The sequence below is a fragment of the Salvelinus fontinalis genome, chromosome 6 (genome assembly GCF_029448725.1).
Source record: "Salvelinus fontinalis isolate EN_2023a chromosome 6, ASM2944872v1, whole genome shotgun sequence".
NCBI classification, from domain to species: Eukaryota; Metazoa; Chordata; class Actinopteri; order Salmoniformes; family Salmonidae; genus Salvelinus; species Salvelinus fontinalis.
This window is the reverse complement of record NC_074670.1, coordinates 60,434,601-60,449,844: the sequence shown is the minus strand read 5'-3', so window position 1 is coordinate 60,449,844 and position 15,244 is coordinate 60,434,601. Positions and strand designations below refer to the sequence as shown.

The 15,244-nt window shown below is 46.4% G+C and overlaps 1 protein-coding gene across 10 annotated transcripts in view; it reads right to left on the bottom strand.

Moving 5' to 3' along the window:
• Positions 1-15,244, bottom strand: part of LOC129858233 (LIM and calponin homology domains-containing protein 1-like) — a 145,753-nt gene that overhangs the window by 43,433 nt on the left and 87,076 nt on the right. For 7 of the 10 annotated variants that reach the window (XM_055927288.1, XM_055927292.1, XM_055927293.1 and 4 more), the window contains exons 5-7: positions 11,005-11,038; positions 7,889-7,999; positions 6,187-6,388 (exon numbers count right to left, since the gene is read on the bottom strand). In XM_055927288.1, the coding sequence (XP_055783263.1) occupies positions 6,187-6,388; positions 7,889-7,999; positions 11,005-11,038 (347 nt within the window). Of the gene's footprint in view, positions 1-6,186; positions 6,389-6,500; positions 6,691-7,888; positions 8,000-11,004; positions 11,039-15,244 lie in introns of those variants that run through there. The other 3 variants (XM_055927287.1, XM_055927290.1, XM_055927295.1) reach the window with 2 other exon arrangements.

The following is a 15,244-nucleotide window of genomic DNA, read 5'->3' as shown; positions in this document are numbered from 1 at the left end:
CATTTGCAACTGCGACCTGGCCAAGATAAAGCATAGACAAATGTATGGTAGGATGTGAATACAGTGGAGGTAAACCTAGGCATTGAGTGATGATGAGAGAGATATTGTCTCCAGAACATCATTGAAACCAGGTGATGTCATCGCATATGTGGGTGGTGGAACTGAAAGGTTGGATAAGGTATAATGAGCAGGGCTAGAGGCTCTACAGTGAAATAAGCCAGAAAACACTAACCAGAACAGCAGTGGACAAGGCATATTGACATTAAGGAGAAGCATGCTCAGTCGAGTGATCATAAGGGTCCAGTGAGTAGTGAGGTTGGGGTAACGGCGATTCAGACAGCTAGCCGGGCCATGGGTAGCAAGCTGGCAGAGGATGGAGGTCTATGTCCAGAGCTTGCGGTAGAAATCCGGGGATATGGAGAAAAAATTGGTCCGGTATGCTCTGGTCTGAGTCGCGTTGCACAAAACTGGCGATAGCTTTTCGAGCTAAAGGATAGCTGATGACCGCCAACCATGGTTAGCTGAAAACTAACGTTAGCCAGTGAACTAGCTAGCTTCTGGCTAGCTTCTGTTGTGGATTTCAGAATTGAGGTGAATAATACTTTTTAAATTTTTTTATTAATTGGTGAGGTGGGTTTGCTGGAGTGTGTTTTGAAGTTGAGTTTTTAGAAGAAAAAAATATATATATAAAAAGATATGCGATGAAAATATGTAAATATATATATACATACACACACACACACAGGACACGACAAGACGAGGACAAAGGACAAAGGACGTCTGACTGCTATGCCATCTTGGAAAGCTGGGATCAGGGATGCCTGGCTGTGAAGTGATCAACACAGTCAGCTTTCTATGTCGCCAGTAACACTTGGTTGTGCAGAAGAGCATCGCTTAAGGTCTTCCCCCCCTCTCCCTGCCACATAAATTCATCCTTTAAGGTCCTCTCTCTTCTCCACTTAGAGATTTATGCTTCCCAAATGGCACCCTATTTCCCCTTCAAAGTGCACTACTTTTGACCAGAGCCCAGGGGATGCCATTTGGGACGCAAACATTCACTTTTTGACGGATGAAGACTATAGAGGCCTTAAGATTCTTCTGCTTCAAATTGACCGTAGGTTGTAAAGTGGATGAGTTTAACCCTTCAACAGCTTCAATTGGAACCATAAGCAGGTGCCACTCATGCATGCAGCCCATACCAACTGACCTGTGGTCGCCTGTCAACCTGTGGTCGCCTGTCAACCTGTGGTCGCCTGTCAACCTGTGGTCGCCTGTCAACCTGTGGTCGCCTGTCAACCTGTGGTCGCCTGTCAACCTGTGGTCGCCTGTCAACCTGTGGTCGCCTGTCAACCTGTGGTCGCCTGTCAACCTGTGGTCGCCTGTCAACCTGTGGTCGCCTGTCAACCTGTGGTCGCCTGTCAACCTGTGGTCGCCTGTCAACCTGTGGTCGCCTGTCAACCTGTGGTCGCCTGTCAACCTGTGGTCGCCTGTCAACCTGTGGTCTCCTGTCAACCTGTGGTCTCCTGTCAACCTGTGGTCTCCTGTCAACCTGTGGTCTCCTGTCAACCTGTGGTCTCCTGTCAACCTGTGGTCTCCTGTCAACCTGTGGTCTCCTGTCAACCTGTGGTCTCCTGTCAACCTGTGGTCTCCTGTCAACCTGTGGTCTCCTGTCAACATGTGGTCTCCTGTCAACCTGTGGTCTCCTGTCAACCTGTGGTCTCCTGTCAACCTGTGGTCTCCTGTCAACCTGTGGTCTCCTGTCAACCTGTGGTCTCCTGTCAACCTGTGGTCTCCTGTCAACCTGTGGCCTCCTGTCAATAGTAAACCACATGTTAATAGTAAATGGCAGGTAGCATAGAGGTTAAGAGTGTTGGGCCAGTAACTGAAAGGTCGCTTGTTCGAATCCCAGAGCCTACTAGGTGAAAAATATGTCGATGTGCCCTTGAGCAAGGCACTTAACTCTAATTGCTCCTGTAAGTGGCTCTGGATAAGAGCATCTGCTAAATAACTCAAATGTAAACATGTGGACTCCTGTTAACAGGGAAGAATAGAAGAGGGAGGAATAGAGAAGAGTGAAGACTAGAATAGAGAAGAGTGAAGACTAGAAGAGAGTACAGAAGTGGCCTCTTGCTAGTAACACAAAGATGTCTATTTATCCACAGTGTGCATTGATTTACATAACCCCTGACAAAAGAGGGCTGCCAATATCACATTTCTTTTGGAGATGAAATTAAAATCCTCAGTTAACGTCCACAGTGAGTTTGAGAGTAGAATGGTGGTAGCAGCATAAGGAAGGCCTGGAACATGGAAAACTGTAGCTATTTTGTATAAACAGTCATGATTGGGAGCCTCATCATTGGCTGATCTCTGTTCTGCCCTGCTGTTCTCAGACCTAGTGTGTGGGCCTCCAGGAGGTCTCCTGGAACTGTTCCAGAGTCAGTTAGAGTTGGATGAGCCCAAGGCTGGAGATGGCCTGGACGAGGCACTGTGGTTAGGACAGTGAGCATCTTTAACGTACAGCTGGCCTCTAAAACCACTCAATGTTAACCTACATGGCCAACTCAGCATCAATTGCTCAACGTTTCCCTATAAACCAATACAAAAAACCCCACCAACAACTCAATGTTTCCTTTCAATCCAATAGGAAAACAAACCACTCAATGCCTTTTGCAATAAACCAATAATAACAAAACATCTTTACAAACGAATAGCAAACACATCAACCAAACATCAATTCAGCGTTTCCCTACAAACCAATAGCAAACACAAAGTGGTCCTGTGTGGCTCAGTTGGTAGAGCGTGGCACTTACAATGCCAGGGTTGTGTGTGATTCCCACGGGGGACCAGTACAAACAAATATGAAAATGTATGCACTCACTACTATAAGTCGCTTTGGATAATAGCGTCTGCTAAATGTTATATACAGTGGGGAGAACAAGTATTTGATACACTGCCGATTTTGCAGGTTTTCCTACTTACAAAGCATGTAGAGGTCTGTAATTCTTATCATAGGTACACTTCAGCTGTGAGAGACGGAATCTAAAACAAAAATCCAGAAAATCACATTGTATGATTTTTAAGTAATTAATTTGCATTTTATTGCATGACATAAGTGTTTGATACATCAGAAAAGCAGAACTTAATATTTGGTACAGAAACCTTTGTTTGCAATTACAGAGATCATAGTTTTCCTGTAGTTCTTGACCAGGTTTGCACACACTGCAGCAGGGATTTTGGCCCACTCCTCCATACAGACCTTCTCCAGATCCTTCAGGTTTCGGGGCTGTCGCTGGGCAATACGGACTTTCAGCTCCCTCCAAAGATTTTCCAATGGGTTCAGGTCTGGAGACTGGCTAGGCCACTCCAGGACCTTAATAATAACTGTCTGCATGTATGTATGTATGTATGTCTGCATGTCTGCATGTCTGCATGTCTGCATGTATGCATGTATACACACACACACACACATTTTTTTACGTCATGCTAGTCAACATATATATAAACTCAACAAAAAAAGAAACGTCTTTTTTTCAGGACCCCGTCTTTCAAAGATGAGTCCCTGCTCATCTGCGTAAACGTGCCTTAGGCATGCTGCAAGGGAGGCATGAGGACTGCAGATGTGGCCAGGGCAATAAATTGCAATGTCTGTACTGTGAGATGCCTAAGACGGCGCTACAGGGAGACAGGACGGACAGCTGATCATCATTCTCTCAGTCCACTTGTAACACCTGCACAGGATCGGTACATCCGAACATCACACCTGCGGGACAGGTACAGGATGGCAACAACAACTGCCCGAGTTACACCAGAAACGCACAATCCCTCCATCAGTGCTCAGACTGTCCGCAATAGGCTGAGAGAGGCTGGACTGAGGGCTTGTAGGCCTGTTGTAAGGCAGGTCCTCACCAGACATCACCGGCAACAACGTCGCCTATGGGCACAAACCCAACGTCGCTGGACCAGACAGGACTGGCAAAAAGTGCTCTTCACTGACGAGTTGCGGTTGTCTCACCAGGGGTGATGGTCGGATTCACGTTTTTCATCGAAGGAATGAGCATTACACCGAGGCCTGTACTCTGGAGTGGGATCGATTTGGAGGTGCAGGGTCTGTCATGGTCTGGGGCGGTGTGTCACAGCATCATCGGACTGAGCTTGTTGTCATTGCAGACAATCTCAATGCTGTGTGTTACAGGGAAGACATCCTACTCCCTCATGTGGTACCCTTCCTGCAGGCTCATCCTCACATGACTCTCCAGCATGACAATGCCACCAGCCATACTGCTCATTCTGTGCATGATTTCCTGCAAAACAGGAATGTCAGTGTTCTGCCATGGCCAGCGAAGAGCCCGGATCTCAATCACATTGAGCACGTCTCTGGGACCTGTTGGATCGGAGGGTGAGTGCTAGGGCCATTCCCCCCAGAAATGTCCAGGAACTTGCAGGTGCCTTGGTGGAAGAGTGGGGTAACATCTCACAGCAAGAAAAAATCTGGTGCAGTTCATGAAGAGGAGATACACTGCAGTACTTAATGCAGCTGGTGGCCACACCAGAAACTGACTGTTACTTTTGACCCCCCCCCCCCCCCCCACCCCTTTTTTCTGTTAGTTACATGTCTGTGGAACTTGTTTATGTATTGTTTATTTCTCAGTTATTGAATCTTGTTATGTTCATACAAATATTTACACATGTTAAGTTTGCTGAAAATAAACAGCTGACAGTGAGAGGACATTTCTTTTTTTTTTGCTGATATATATATATATATATATATGTCTGTGTGCGTGCACGTGCGTATATTAAAAGATGAAAGCAGGCTTGTGTGGTTATCAGGGTTTTAAAAGGCCCTGGTTGGAGTATCATAGGGTTTTAAAATACAGAACCTAGGAGTTCTTGGCTTCTCTTTCCTTGCCTGGAAAATACATAAAACACACGTCTTATTTTTCTTCTGGTGCGTTCGATGGAGAGCTTGCTAGTCGTGTTGACATTGCAGCTGCTAATATACAAAAGCTAGTCCTCAAGGGTACCATAGGCCTGTATAAGAGAGGAGAGGGATTATATCAATCAATAATGGTGTATGTGTGCACGTGCATGCGTCCCTAGGTGTGCATACAAATATAGGCACAATATTGAGTATGCCCCTATATGACAAGCAGAAACACTCACACCCACTGTGACTGATAGGGATCACGCTCAGGTACCTTAATTCTAGTGCAACACCAGATGACAGGCAGAACACTCACACCCACTGTGACTGATAGGGATCACACTCAGGTACCTTAATTCTAGTGCAACACCAGATGACAGACAGAACACTCACACCCACTGTGACTGATAGGGATCACGCTCAGGTACCTTAATTCTAGTGCAACACCAGATGACAGGCAGAACACTCACACCCACTGTGACTGATAGGGATCACACTCAGGTACCTTAATTCTAGTGCAACACCAGATGACAGGCAGAACACTCACACCCACTGTGACTGATATGCATCACTCTCAAGTATCATCTAGTGCAACACCACAGATTGTAACAGATGAAGAATTGGTGTGTAAAAAACAGCTCCACTAGAATATGTTGCAACCCGTCAGTCAAGACTGCAATCTCCTCTCTCCACCACCTGATCTCAATTCTCTCTCTCCCTCTCCATGTCTCTTCAAGAGGGCCTTCAAAGAGACGTAACCCACAGCAACAGCCCTAAACAATCGGCCCGAGGAAGAAACAGAAAACCTCCTTTGTACATATGTCAATAACAGAGCTGGGCTGAGATGGAGATACCCTGCCAGATGATCCCATAGATTGGAGGTTGAAAATAGCAAATAGGGGCAGCTAGTTTCAGACCAGCTGACGGTGACTATTCCACCACCTGCCCCAATGACACTGTATGTGAAAACGCCTGCCATGCATCATTAAAGTGCACAGAATAAACTATTGGTGGTGAATGAGGTAAGTCACTATGTGATGACAGCTACATGAACAAAACAGTTACAGCTATGCAACACAACAGGGTGCACACCGTTTAGCAACCGAAAACGTTTTACAACGAAAATGAGAGTTCAAGTTCAGGTAGTCGGTTTCGTCCATTTTCTTCTGTTAGGTTTTGACCCAGGTAACACCAGACAGTATGAGACAATAAAAGCATGTGACTTGTGTGTGCAGTGTGACCCATCCGGGCGTCTAGCGTCCTACCATCACTGCCGATGCCGCGGGCGACCAGTACGTCCGGCGAGGGCGTCTGTCTGGAGCGTGAGCCGAATGAGTCCAGGCTGTCGAAGGAGTCCTCTCGGCCGTGGCGAGGCGGGGAGAGTGAGTCGCTACGCTCCGAGTCCCAGCAGTCGATGTAGCCGCTGTCCCGTATGCTGCGTTGGGGGCTCTCCGTGTCCTCCGCCTCCTTTGACACACAAATGTACAAGCATGGAAATTGACACACACACACACGCCAATGTAAAAACATTGTGTTGAGATCATCCCAATACCCCATCCAATCTGGATCCCTCCCTCACCATGATTCCTCCAACACGGACAAGTACATTCACTTCCTCTCACCAATTCTAATTGATATTCTACTTCTGTCTCTTTGTGTGTTTTGAGCTGCACAGTGTAACCCTGTCTGTGGCTTCTCTAGTTTCCAGGGCTGAGGAAAGGCTTTTCCTTCCCGCCTGCCGGAGGAACCTCCTGGACCTGCCCTGTTTCTCTTTCCCCCTCCCCCTCCTGGCTGCCACCTACCACCTCTTTCTCCTCCTCCACTGCCCCTTCTCTTTTCCTCAAACCCTCCTGTCCCTCTCTCTCCCCTTCCTCTACTCCTCTCTCCTGCTCCCTTTTACTCCCCCTCTCTTTCCCTCCCACTCTATCCCTTTCTCCACCCACCCCTATCCCCTCCAACCCATTTTCCCCCCTTACCCTCCAATCTACTCCGCCTTTCTATTCCCCCGACCTATTCCCTGTGCCAGATCCTGAGTGAAGGAGGATGCTGGGGTCCTACTTGGCTGACCTCATGGTGGGTGGGGAGGTTGTGGGGTACAATGGCTGGCTTTGAGTGGGAACTCTAGGGGGGGGAGGGGTCTTCATGATAGGGTTCATAGGACTGATCCGTCCAAAGCTGAAACCTCAGCTCAGACAACAGCAGTGGACCTGAAGCTAATGGGTGTGCAGGTTTTTGTTCCTGCCCAGCATTAATACACCTCCTGTATTGCGTGTGACAGGATTTCATAAACCTATTGAATTTATCTCTCACTTTAAGACACTATCATTACCTTTGGTTAAGTGGAGATGTGGCCCTGTTGTTCTGGACTATACAGACATCTGGGAAAGCATTCTAGGTTAAGTGGTCATTTCTCATTTATAGAGAATAATAGTGGGAGAACGGAATAAATGGAAGCGGAGTGACCTCACGCTCTGAACGGTCGCTACAGCTACGTCCCTATATGTCCCTGGGGGGCTGTAAAAAGCCATAGTCCAGGTGACGCACATTGGTTCTGGAAATCCAGTTGAAGGCCTGAGATCATCCCTGGACAAAGAGAGAGGTGGGAATGGGGGGGGGGGGGGAAGAGGAAAGAGAGCATTCTCTTCTAAGGATGACTCCATGATGAGGGGAAGGGAGGAGAAGAGATAAAGGATGGAGTGGTGAAACCATCAGTGCACCCCGAGGGGAGTTTGCGTCATAACAACCTTATGTTTGCCAAATAAAATATATGCTTTGGTTGGACAGTCACTTCTAGTCTAACGCTCCTAGTAGTACAGCCACCTAACAACTGCAACACTACTTTGAACATCTAAAAAGACGTAAAATATACCACCCTTCCAGGAATTGAACCCCCAACCTTGTCATTGCTAGCACTAGGATACAACAAACGGAGCCATGTCAAAGCCTTAGATCCATCCCTGTACGCACCTTTCGCATCTGTGATAGCAGGCCTTCAAACTCCTTCAGGTCCAGTGTGGGCCCGTTGTAGGAGGTGCAGCTGTTGGCAGCCCGGCCCAGCCAGTATATGGTAATCAGAACCTGTGGAGGAATCATTACAACAGGAAGAGGATTTAGAGTCAGTATCAACAAGACAAGGTATTAACGTCACAGTCTGTAACTTTCAATTTAGTGGTAGTTCATTGCCAACTGACACACCCGCACAGTCAACCAACTTTTGGGCTAACTAATTCCCAGTGGTCTCATACTCCAAGCTTGTCCACAAGTTGTGTAATACATTATGCAAGACTGCTAGCACATGATACATTAGCTTATTTGAAAATTAGCAAAATTGCTTGATAAATGCTTTACGGGCCCAATATCCCACTTTTCCCTCCAAAAACTGACCAAACCAACTGTTTGCTTACTGAGTAAACCTGGCAAAATGCCATTGCAAAATCAACCTATGTTGATATGGGAAAAGTTAACATACTGTAAGCCACAATTTCTTTTTGACAGCTCCAAGGTATGCTTCACAACGCTAATACTGACCGACAGCAACACAAGCATTCTCAGCCACCTGAGAGCAATCAGAGAATTCCACATTTCACACAGTATGTCTATGTGATAGATGCCAGCTATGGCACACTGTACCCATTAGCTAGCAAAATTATATCATCTCTCAAAGAGGAACATTGGGCTAACCTATATAAAATAAAAATAATACTAACTCATACATGTGTTGCAGTCACATTGAGGTACAGTACTGACATTAAATATTCCGGATACATTCTGGACATACCGTTTTGCCATGCGGTTTGTGCAGCGACCGTACCACACACAATTGATACTACACACAATTGCTCCACAGTTGTTCTTCCCCAAATGCATCAATTCAATGTACTATTCTCCCTTGAGTGTTTGTTTGATGTCAAGTCATACAAACTAAATCACCCTCCTTTCCACTTGTCTTCAATTTGTAAGGAGTATAAACAGTTTCATCAAAATGGCCACCAATAGGGTTCACTTCCTGATATATTTGGTCCACTCTTTTCCCTATCACTGTAATAGGCTAGCCAGGGGTTTCTGTACAAAAAAGACCTAGCCCTTGTCCTGGACAATATGAACACACAGCTAGCTTTCTCGCTCTGTTTACCATTGCCACATGGGTAAGGTTGCTTTACTATGCTAGCATAGCCCTGACAGGCTAATTTACTATGCCAACTTCATCTACTATCTATCTCATGTTCCTACATGTAGCTAGGCCACTGTGTGGACACAGCACTCTTGCTACTGTGGCCATATGGAGATCACACAGGCTCTTTTATGTTGCAAGAACAAGCTGACTGATTGGCTGCTTTGTTTTATGATATCAAAGTCATCTAAGGATCTAGGGGTATTCCTTTGATAAAACAGATTAAAGGTTGTCTTGGGTGGTTTGTGTAATGTGTGGTATACAGTAATTGTAAGCACTCTTTTCAGATGTCAATCTAGGCTACAAAACAAAAAGTAAACATACTTCACCCACAATGCACTGTATCTAGAAGGCAAAACAATTATATTCACATTCATCACAAACACCCACACTACCAGTTAGCATGAAAAATGTACAAAAAGTGAATTCATGTAGGTAGCCTGACTGGGATTCAAACTTGGATACTTGCAACTGTCAGTACAACACCCGTCTGTCAAACAGCAAGGGGCTGAAAACTCTTGACAAGGTCATTAGGTGCTGTTCTAAGGACAGAAAGCTTTTGTGTCAATAAATAGCCTAGACAGGGTATAAATGTTCATATTACTCATGCTCTGTTTGTGGAATATACAGTAGGTTCTACAACTGTTACAATGATAAATTAAACAGCATACCTAATCTAGCTACACATGTTGTAGCTACACCTTTGCAAACATCCTTGTGACAGCATTTCAAACTGAAAGTATACACCACAAACTAATCCTGCAACATCTTAAAAGACCTGAGGCCATGCCCTCTGCACGTCTGTCTCCTCCTCACTTTACAGTGCCTGTCTTCTCTGATACATTTCACTGGACCAGTCACCTGACAAAATGTGTTCCTTCTGGAAGGGACAATAACCTCTTTGTGTCACAAGTACACACCCACAAGTGTGTACACAGGCCTGATTGGTGTCACAGTTTTGCTCCAGCCCCAGCTAACACACCTGACTCCAATAATCACCTAATCATGATCTTCAGTTTAGAATGCAATTTGATTAAATCAGCTGTGTTTGCTAGGGATGGAGAAACCGTGTGCCACCAATCAGGCCCTCGAGGACTGGAGTTGCCCACCCCTGTAGCTTACATGAGCACATACACCTTCACAGCAGCAGTTCCATACCTACAGAACCAAAATGCCAAACAATATTTTCTCCAAAACATACCTACATCATAGGGAATAGATACCTTACGCTTGCATCGGTTTAACATTCCATGAGGCCAGCAGAATTCCATCCAGTCGAGCATGATAGTCCCTTTTCCTAGCCAAGATTGAGCTGCGTGTACAAAACAGTACAAAATACTCCACCTGTCTATTTTTTTCAGTCTGATGGTGCTCTGAGTCTCAGCAAAAAAATTCTATTTGAATGCTGCTGCTGCAGTTTGCTACAATGAAAAGGCTACAATTGACAGCAGCACTAGGCTGGCTCCCTCTACAGCTGTTGGGAGTTTATGGGATGTTCTCATGCAGTGCAGAATGAGTCTAATGTAGCGTTTCAGTGTCCCTCTGCTAAAACAGCTCTGACAGCTGTGGGGCTAGAGCTGGAGGCAGCCTTGGCTGAGTATAGTCACATATGTTAGACAGAGTACACTATAGCAAGCCAAGTCAGGTAGAGAGCTCACACTGCAGAGAATGACAAACGCACTACGCTAGCTCCTCTTAAAGCAGCAGAGACAGGAGACGGAGGGAGAAAGAGAGGGGTTAATGGGATGGACTGACTAAGGGAGAGGGATAGGATTGAGAGAGATATATTCAGAGATGGAGAAAAGAACGACAGAGAAAGACAAAACACAGCCAGAGACAGACAGACCAACCATACATAAGAGGACATAACAGATTACCAGACTGACAAACAATATAGAGAGGTGTCACTTACATTCTTGAGTTTCCTACTGCAGTCGGCAACCCTGCTAGGAAGAGAGAGAGACGAGGAGGATCATAGGTTCCAGGTTAGAGAGCTGTCAAATGAGCTGCACCTACTCCACACTAGTTATGGAATGACATACAAATGGAAAAACCCATTTGGACTGAGAGGGAGGGAGGAGGAAGAAAGTGAGAGTGGGAGAGAGAGAAGGAGGGAGAGAGAAAGCGAGAAGTAGAGAGAGAAAGAGAGAGAGAGTAGTTGCAAGAGAGAAAATATTAGAGAGAGTCTCCAGAGAGAGAGTCCAAACTCTCCAGCCTGACCCTGTTGCTGCAGCCTCAAGGTCGTTTGACCCTGTTGCTGCAGCCTCAAGGTCGTTTGACCCTGTTGCTGCAGCCTCAAGGTTGTTTGACCCTGTTGCTGCAGCCTCAAGGTTGTTTGACCCTGTTGCTGCAGCCTCAAGGTTGTTTGACCCTGTTGCTGCAGCCTCAAGGTTGTTTGACCCTGTTGCTGCAGCCTCAAGGTTGTTTGACCCTGTTGCTGCAAGCCTCAAGGTTGTTTGACCCTGTTGCTGCAAGCCTCAAGGTTGTTTGACCCTGTTGCTGCAAGCCTCAAGGTTGTTTGACCCTGTTGCTGCAGCCTCAAGGTTGTTTGATCCTGTTGCTGCAGCCTCAAGGTTGTTTGACCATGTTGCTGCAGCCTCAAGGTTGTTTGACCCCGTTGCTCCAGCCTCAAGGTTGTTTGACCCCGCTGCTGCAGCCTCAAGGTTGTTTGACCCCGCTGCTGCAGCCTCAAGGTTGTTTGACCCCGTTGCTGCAGCCTCAAGGTTGTTTGACCCCGTTGCTGCAGCCTCAAGGTTGTTTGACCCCGTTGCTGCAGCCTCAAGGTTGTTTGACCCTGTTGCTGCAGCCTCAAGGTTGTTTGACCCTGTTGCTGCAGCCTCAAGGTTGTTTGACCCCGTTGCTGCAGCCTCAAGGTTGTTTGACCCCGTTGCTGCAGCCTCAAGGTTGTTTGACCCCGTTGCTGCAGCCTCAAGGTTGTTTGACCCCGTTGCTGCAGCCTCAAGGTTGTTTGACCCCGTTGCTGCAGCCTCAAGGTTGTTTGACCCCGTTGCTGCAGCCTCAAGGTTGTTTGACCCCGTTGCTGCAGCCTCAAGGTTGTTTGACCCCGTTGCTGCAGCCTCAAGGTTGTTTGACCCCGTTGCTGCAGCCTCAAGGTTGTTTGACCCTGTTGCTGCAGCCTCAAGGTTGTTTGACCCTGTTGCTGCAGCCTCAAGGTTGTTTGACCCTGTTGCTGCAGCCTCAAGGTTGTTTGACCCTGTTGCTGCAGCCTCAAGGTTGTTTGACCCTGTTGCTGCAGCCTCAAGGTTGTTTGACCCTGTTGCTGCAGCCTCAAGGTTGTTTGACCCTGTTGCTGCAGCCTCAAGGTTGTTTGACCCCGTTGCTGCAGCCTCAAGGTTGTTTGACCCCGTTGCTGCAGCCTCAAGGTTGTTTGGATGCTTTTCTATGTTCAGGCAATAGCAGGGCAATGACAAATTACTATTTAATTGTCTTTCTCTGACACACAAATGGACACACGCACAGAGACAAACAGACACATACACACTGGCAGGCATGTTTGCCTTTTATTCTCTCAATAACATATTTCTCATCAAACTAAATAAGCACTCAACCATGTGTCAGAATGGTGACATATTGAACTATATCTACAGGTCCCATGTCGGCCTGGTGTGTGCATGTGTGTGTGTGTGTGTGTGTGTGTGTGTGTGTGTGTGTGTGTGTGTGTGGTGTGTGTGTGTGTGTGAGCACGTGTGATTCCATGTGTGTGTAGGTGAGCTGACCTAAGGCTACACTTGATACTTTACTCACACACTAGTCAGCAGAGGTCATAGGTCAGCCTAGTGGGCTTGTTCAGCTCCCACACAACATTCCATGTCATAATGACCTTTACAGGTGACCCAGGAGTTAAGAGTGTTACAGACCTACTCCCACATGAGTGGGATTATTATGGAATGGTCAATCAAATGACTCATGTCCAGATCGTTAGTAGGTGGAAGCTTATTCATTTACATGTCAATCTGCTTGTTCATACCTAATCCTTATTTTACCAGGTTGGCTGAGAACACTCTCTTTAACGACCTAGATTTGCAGAGAGTTGCAGGAGAAAGGAGAGGGTTTAAATTGGAAGCGGAGGATGATTTGGTAGCCAAGGCACCAGGGATAACACCCCATACTCTTGCGACAAGTGCCGTGGGATGTAAATTCACTAATCCTTCTAATATACGGATCAGTTCATGCTTGCCTGTTTTGAGGTTGAGGTGATTTGTAGATTTCTGTGCTGCAACTAACCCTGTCAGATCCAATGACTAATAGAAAGGCTCTATAGCAATTACAAGATATTTTGAAGATATTCTGTTTGTTCCCATTTCTGGCGGCTTTGATAAAGAGACATATAAAGGTGATTATTTTCACTTTGTACATGATCTCTCTCTCTCACCTTTCTGGTAAGACTTTCTACTAGATGTTGGAACATTGCTGCTGGGACTTGCTTCCATTCAGCATTAGTGAGGTCAAGCACTGATGTTAGGCGATTAGGACTGGCTAGTAGTCTGTGTTCCAATTCATCCCAATGGTGTTTGATGGAGTTGAGGTCAGGGCTCTGTGCAGGCCAATCAAGTTCTTCCACACCGATCTCGACAAACCATTTCTGTATGGACCTCGTCTAGAATGTCATTGTATGCTGTAGCGTTAAGATTTCCCTTCACTGGAACTAAGGGGCCTAGCACGAACCATGAAAAACAGCCACAGAACATTACTCCGTCGGGCAGGTAGCGTTCTCCTGGGCATCCGCCAAGCCTAAGTTCGTCCGTCGGACTGCCAGATGGTAAAGCGGCGAGCTTTACACCACTCCAGCCGACGATTGGCATTACGCATGGTGATCTTAGGCTTGTGTGTGGCTGCTCGGCCATGGAAACCCATTTCAAGAAGCTCCAGACAAACATTTATTTTGCTGACGTTGCTTCCACAGGCAGTTTGGAACTCGGTAGTGAGTGTTGTAACTGAGGACAGACGATTTTTACACGCTTCAGCACTCGGCAGTCCTGTTCTGTGAGCTTGTGTGGCCTACCACTTTGTGGCTCAGGCGTTGTTGCTCCTAGACGTCTCCACTTCACAATAACAGCACTTACAGTTGACCGGGGTAGTTCTCTAGCAGGGCAGAAATTTGACAAACTGACTTGTTGGAAAGGCTGCCACGTTGAAAGTCACTGAGCTCTTACGTCAGATCATTCTACTGCCAATGTTTCTCTATGGAGATTGCATGGCTTTTGCTCAATTTTATACACCTGTCAGCAACGGGTGTGGCTGAAATAGCCAAATCCAATAAGGGGTGTCCACATAATTTGTGTATATATAGCTAGTGTAGCTGATCCAGCAGAAAGGGGTAAGAGAGATTATGAGAGAGAAATAGACAAAGACCAAATGAAAGTTTTAAAGATAGAGCGAGAAATACAGTAGATAGGTGACACCAAAAGTCAGTTTCAGCGTCAGTTTCTCCACCTCCCTCTCCTTCAACAGAATGGCCGTGTCATTTCACCTTCCTCTCCTCCCTCCTCTCCTCTAGCTTGACTAAATAAACAGACAGGTCTCTTTTCTCTACGCTACCTTGATTACTTACATAACCACATCTAAAGGCTGCCTGAGAAAGAAGGCAATTCAGATTCCACTAGGTATTAGATCACTGCCTGTGATATCAACTGTACTCTTCCCTCCCTCGCTCTCTTTTTCCCCTCTCTCACTTTCCCTCTCTCTCTCCCTCAATCTCTTGCTGTTACTCTCCCCCCCCTCTCTCTCTCCTCTTTCACTCTCTCTTCCCCTGTCACTTATCTTGGAAATGGATCAGTTTCCATCAACAGATGGTACAGAGGACATATTTCATGCCTCAGCTCATTGTGTGTCTCTTTATACACCCCCACCCAAATCTGTTTTCTAGATATGAAGACACCTGTCATATCGTGAACACTAGGTAGTGTGGCAGGAGTAAAGGGTATGGCTACACACTAAATCTAAGACAGTGACAAGGGCATATAAGTGGCAGTTTGACGTTTATCTGTTATTTTAATGCACACACAGCACGCACACACACTTCCCTTAGGCCACACCTGAACTCTTCAAGGCATCATATGTCATGATAGAACCAGTCGAGAAACCTCCAAGACATGTTAAGTTTGACATTGCTCCATCTCTCTTTCTCTATG